Below are 6240 nucleotides of genomic sequence, written 5' to 3'. Positions count from 1 at the left end.
ATACATACACCATCGTTTTTGTTCTTTATCTTTTGTTTAATAAATGGGCTTTATGAATAAGTAACGTTTGTTTTGTTTCTGAACCTTTATTTGCCGGAGCTGGCATTATCCTCAATTTATGGACATGTGTATAATGAAAAAAAAATGTAGATTCATCATGAGGCCCCCCCCCCCCCCAGGGATCAGCCTTCCTATGTAAGCACTGCATGTAGTCAGGGCCAGTGCCGTCTTAACCCATGGGTCCACCAGATCATGGCCCGGGGTCTCAAGTGCAGAATGGGCCTCATGACAATGAGATCTAGTTATAAATTTCGACATTCAGAATGTAAATTGGTTAGCAGGTCTTTCCAATCAAGTAGGGCCCAAAAAAACCCATAAAACTCCCTTTGCTCAGGGTAGGGCCGGAACTGCAGGAACACGGACACGGTAGCTCGCTCGCCCACCCACTCGCCCACTCATGCATGGACTCAGTAGCTCGCTCGCCCACCCACTCGCCCGTTCACTTACCCACTCATGGACTCAGCTCGCCCGTTCACTCGCTTACGGACGCTCAGTAGCTCACTCGGCCCCCAACTCACTCACTCATGGACGCAGTAGCTCGCTCGCCAAACCACTCACCCGCTCACGGACTCAGTAGTTCATTCGCCCATCCGCTCATGGAATCGTTAGCTCGTTCGCACAACCACTCGCTAACTTATTCACCCACGCACCGACTCAGCTCAATTACTGAGTCGGTAGCTTCGTGTCGAACTGTTGTCGGTGAATTGTTGGTTGGTTGGTTGATTTTCATAGCGGTGAATTTTCCGGACCCGACCGAACACTTTATGGAAGGGGGGGGGGGCGAAAATTCATATTTGCTCAGGGCCAAACTTATGCAAACATTTCCTGTCCCTGTGTGTATGAGCACGTTTTTTTCGCCCTTCCAACTCGGATTAGGTGTCTCCCCCTCCCCAGAACGGCCCAATAGACATCCCCCCCCCTTCCAAATTTTAATTTTTCACTTCCATTTTTTTTAACTTCTGCTCCCGCCCCCCCCCTTTTCTTTTCCTGGATGTTTGCCCTTCATTATATTTCTTCCCCCGAAAGTTACTGGATCATATCGTTGCCCCCCTCAAATTTCTGTTCTTCATTGCCACAATTGATGCTAAATGCAATTTATTTTTGCCACGGGGTTCTCCCATCGTGGAAAGGGTCGGCCCACCCCCCTATCGCGATAAAATTCGCGGGACGTTTTTTCCGCGAGGGGCGCTGACACATTTTCCCTTTATCACTATCTAAATTTAATTAAATATTCGTGTTAATATTTTCAAAATGCAGACGATCTTTCATGACAACAACTACTAATTCCTATGACGTCACACCGATTTGGAACGCAGGTGATGCGACGCATGTTCACGATATCTACAGACAAAATGTTTGGAAGCCCGTGTTCTGTTCCCTGATTGCTTAATTTAATAGAGGGTGGTCAGCCCTGGCCATTTATCGTTGGCGACAAAATAATAACGTTAGCAAACATCCTAACATAAATACCACGGGGAAAAAGTACTTGAAGCGGAATAGATAGAGTGGCCATACGTCCCGTGTTTCCCGGGACAGTCCCGGTATTTTCTGTTTGTTTGGCCGTCCCGACTTTTTGGCAAAAGTGTCCCGGTTTTTCCCGTATTTTACATGAAGCCTAGTTGAATTTTTATTCTTTATTGAAGTCAAAGATTGACATTATTTTTGAACTCATAAATTATTTTACGATAATTACAACTATATATGAGAATATTAATCTCCCACATTTGTCTTGAACGTTTGTTTTTCGTGGAATACATTTTAATCTACTGCAATTTGCAGCGATGCATCATTTCCCGCCATTGTGATTTTCCGTAATTTCAACAATATTTGGCAACTTTGTTTGGTTTTGGCGTTGTTTTTGGCGATAATTGGCAATGTCCCGTATTTGGAATCCCAATGTCCCGTATTTATCTCGAGAAAATATGGTCAGTCTAGGAATAGAGCAAATATTGAAAAGAAAAGCCCCCCCCCCCCCCGCTTTTTCATTGGATTTTTTGTGATATGAATATTAATTTCAAGAAATAATCATTTTTTTTTTCATTTCATCGATTTTTTTCTCTTCCGTCTTTATTGTGTAAAAAAGCAAAAATATGTGGATATGCAAACGATGGAGCAGATGCGCCACGCTAGGAAAATACGAACACCTAGCATAATTAAGTTTTTTTACGTTTCCGTCGACCGCAAAAACGTCCTATTCGGTTCACGCGGATTTATTAGTGCAGATTATATAATGAAAAAAAAATTCCGGGGCCCCATATAAGATGAATTAATAACGTGAAACATACTGAGAAGCGTCCCAGGCCATCTCCTCCATATTCCAGGGCCCCAGGGCTGTAGATCTGTCAGCCCCACCCTCGTGGGGGCCTTGCCCAGGGCCCTTGCAAAAGTTGGTTCCTGAGGTGTACACCCCGAGCAGGGCCGCAACTACATACTTTGTCATCCGGGACAAGCCGGCATTTTGGCTCCCCTTGATGTAGAAGAAACAGTTAAAAGTGAATTCGGTGCTCCCTTTCTGGTTCAGCGCCCAGACCCACCTGCCCCCCCCCAGTTGCGGCCATGGCCCCCACATCCTGGAGCAGGGGCCCTAGGTTGGGATATTTTACGCCCCCCCCCCCGTGTCAGACTTTCCACGGATCCTTCTATAGTTAATTTATAGCGTGAAAAAGCAAAAAATTATGAAAATTGTCTCGGGCCCCAGAGCTAGAGCCCTGTCAGCCCCGCCCATGTGGGGGCCATGGTTGCGTCCCTGAGATCCCAGCCGTAGGCATATATGTATATATAATGTATGAATTGACGTCGCGTTCCCCCAGATGTTCAAGTCTATCTCCGCCTATGCTGGTCATGTCCACCCACAATTACGTGTCTGACAGAGCTCAGGATGATTCTTTTACCTTTTTTATATTTTTCACAGAACAAATTTACTGTAGGGGATGGGACGCCAAAGATCCCAGCTGTAGGATGTGGGGTAACCTATACATTTTTGTGTAAGTTAAGGCTCATTTACATTGAGCGAGTTAAGTAGCTGGCGAGTGAGCAAGTAGCTGCTAGCCCAGCGAGAAAGTAATTACATTCGGCTAGTGAACTCGTCCAGACGCGCGCGCATCTCAATTTTTTTCTCTGTCGTTGTCAGGGAATAGCCTTATACGCTGAAATCCTGTATAATTACGTCAAGTGTTTTGTTGTTGTTGCTGTTGCTGCACGTGCTTTTTATTTTATCTTCGATCACGAAAATGAAGTGGAGTTCTGAGGAAATAAAGAGATTTCTTTGCGTCTATGAACAATTTCCGATTCTGTGGAATGTTAAACATAAAGATTACTGCAACACGAAATTAAAAGAGACAGTCTTTGCTCAAATGCGTTGTCAGTTGGAAGAAGAAGGCCTTTTGGGAGGAGGCCTGGACGACAAAAAATTAAAGGCAAAGATAAAAGGGTTGAAAGATGTCTACAGACAGGAGCTGGCAAAAATAGAGAGGAGCAAGAAGAGCGGCGCAGGAACGGAAGACCTGTACCACCCGAAATTGGTGTGGTTCCGTTCTGCTCATTTCTTTCAAGAAGTTCTCTCGACTAGAGGAAGTCAATCGAATCTGGTAAGTGTGTGAATATATTTATTTAAATATATATAATACAAATAGAGTAGTTCATTTTTGAGCCACATATGGGGCCACCATCGGGCGAGGGCCCGATTTCCGCATGAGCAAGTGGGGCTCTAGCCCAGGGGTCCATACCCTGCATCATGTTTCCTAGAATGCGATTTTCATGGGCCCTAAAAATTAAGGACAGCTGAGAATCTTCCCGGACTGAAACCATGACCTCTCTCCCCTCACATCTTGGAGCAGGGCCCCCAAGTCAGACCTTTTATGGACCCTTCTGTAGGAATTTATAGCATCAACAGGTGATGGTAATTGTCCCGTGCTAGAGCCATCATTCCCTCCTCCCCCCCCCCCCCCATTTCATTTTGGTGCCCCAAAATTCAAACATCATATCGCACACCAGCAAGAATATAACAACCTTTGAAACAGTGGGAGCTATGTTCTGATTTGGTGGCAAGAATAACATGTTTTGAGTTGTGATATTCTTACCAATGTGCGATATGGGCATGCTCCACATCCTACAGCAGGTCCCCTAGGCTGGGGTCTTTGGTGGGACCCTTGGCCAGACTTTTCATGGGCTGCATTACAATTTCAAAAAATGATCATCATTCCGGGCTAGTCCTGTCCGCCTTACCCTTGTTGGATACATAGAAATGATCAGCAATCTCTAGCAAACAGTGTTATTTTTCACTTTTTCATTCATTTCTTCCAGTGCTGATATACTGAACCGCCTGAACCTTTAACCAGTCAAGTGGTTATGAGGGCATTTGCCGTCGCTGATATACGTAATGGTGTTACCTACGACAGCATTTGCCAACACGCAGCAACCTTCTACTTTATTATCTCATCACTAGATGGAGTTGATAATTATATTTCAAGGTCTGCGATTATTATTACTATTATCTTTGTCATGTTTTGCAAAGCTGCATCCCCATTGCTTTTTTTTTTCTTTTTCGATTCCCTTGCGAAGATGCATGTGTTTTATTACTCATATATCTTTTAGCAAAGGTTCAACTACTATGGTACAGCATTTCTTTTAGTCACGGGACATTATGCCCCCCCCCCCCACTTTTGGGCTGTCATATTATGTATCGACACATTCAAGCTATAAAAAAATATTTTAATATTTCCAATTTCCAAGAAAAGGGAAAAAGCACTCTCATCTTCAAAAAAAAGTGGGCACTGCGGGTAATGCTCGGAGAAATTAATTGGGGAGTTGACTGGTTAAAAGCAGTATGCCTTTCCCTTATTTCATATTTATATAAATTCTTTGCTATTTCTTTGTAGGTTCTTCCATGTAGCAGCCAGCAACCATTTGCTGGTGATGTCTGCAACAGCAGCGTTGTGGATTTCACAAACCAGGACGGAGGGGACCTCGATGAGTCAGAGTTGACACTCATACCTCCAACTCCTATGAGGAAGGGTAAAAAACGTCAACGTTCTGAAATTTCAGAGGCTATTGAACAGCTGGAAAGCATAGCAAATAATGCAGCTGAGGACAAGCCGTATGAAGCATTCGGCAAGCATGTGGCAGCTGAACTTCGCTGTCTGCCACAAAGAGAAGCCACCATGCTCCAGCAACAGATACAAAACTCTATAACACGTATGAAATTGCGCTGTTTGGACTGTGTGGATGAACGTGAGCATGAGATACTTGGTGCATCACCTTTCTATTCCTCAGATTCAAATTATCCATGTGAGGATATCGATGATTTAGCATCATCCGTGACTACATGCTGAGTAAAAAGTCATCTATCTCTCTGTAAACTACAATTTCATTTGTTATTCATATATATATGTTTTTCCATGAATATTGCTACACATCTTTTAACCCTTTGATTTTTGCCTTCAGTTTTTTGTCTTCCATGCCTTCTTCCAAAATACCTACTACTTCCAACTGACAATGTATTTGTGAGAAGAACGTCTCTTTTAATTTTGTGGTGCAGTAATCTTTATGTTTAACATTCCAAAGAATATGAAATTGTTCATAGATGCAAAGCAATGTTTGAAAAATATTTTTCCTTTATATTGGGCTTGGTCAAAAAGCCATCCATTTTTCTGTCAACTCCGTTGTTTCAATTTATATATTTTTGTTTCTGTAAATCTCTTTTAATAAACACATGTAGATTGAATTTGGAATTACTTTGTATTTCAGCGTTATCTCTACTACGTGCAATGCAGTCAACATTTGATTTTATGAATTAATTTTCTGGTTCCAAACAATACACACCTTTAACAGCCGTATTTACCAACACAGTTTCAACTGCAATCACAGGTTAAACGATCAGCGGTCGACACGGATTGGTTAAAATCCTTAATTTAACCAATCCATTTCGATCTTCAATCCTTTCACCTGCGATTGCAGTTGAAACTGTGTTGGTGAATACGGCCGTTAATGTCTGGAACTTGTGAACTATTTTTCACATCACTATGGGTTTGTTAAAACAAGCATCAACTGTGTATAATTTGCGATTTATTTAAGAAATGAAAGCTTTTAATTATTGACTTCGGGATTATAAATACAGCTGTGACAGTTCAGGCATGAATAAGATTCTTGGTTCTAGAACTTGGGATGTATATACTTGAAATT

General features: G+C 42.7%; 1 protein-coding gene across 1 annotated transcript; it reads left to right on the top strand.

Moving 5' to 3' along the window:
- The first annotated feature begins 3252 nt into the window (after positions 1-3252).
- Positions 3253-5885, top strand: LOC149068224 (uncharacterized). Its single transcript, XM_089251616.1, has 2 exons — positions 3253-3647; positions 4938-5885. The coding sequence occupies exons 1-2, from the start codon at positions 3291-3293 to the stop codon at positions 5388-5390; spliced, it is 810 nt and encodes a 269-aa protein (XP_089107742.1). The 5' UTR covers positions 3253-3290; the 3' UTR covers positions 5391-5885.
- Positions 5886-6240: the final 355 nt, after the last annotated feature.

Source organism: Pholcus phalangioides, unplaced genomic scaffold (genome assembly GCF_987345545.1).
Source record: "Pholcus phalangioides strain wild (caught in Gottingen) unplaced genomic scaffold, Ppha-v1.0 ptg000027l_1, whole genome shotgun sequence".
NCBI classification, from domain to species: Eukaryota; Metazoa; Arthropoda; class Arachnida; order Araneae; family Pholcidae; genus Pholcus; species Pholcus phalangioides.
This window is presented reverse-complemented; position numbering and strand designations above follow the sequence as displayed.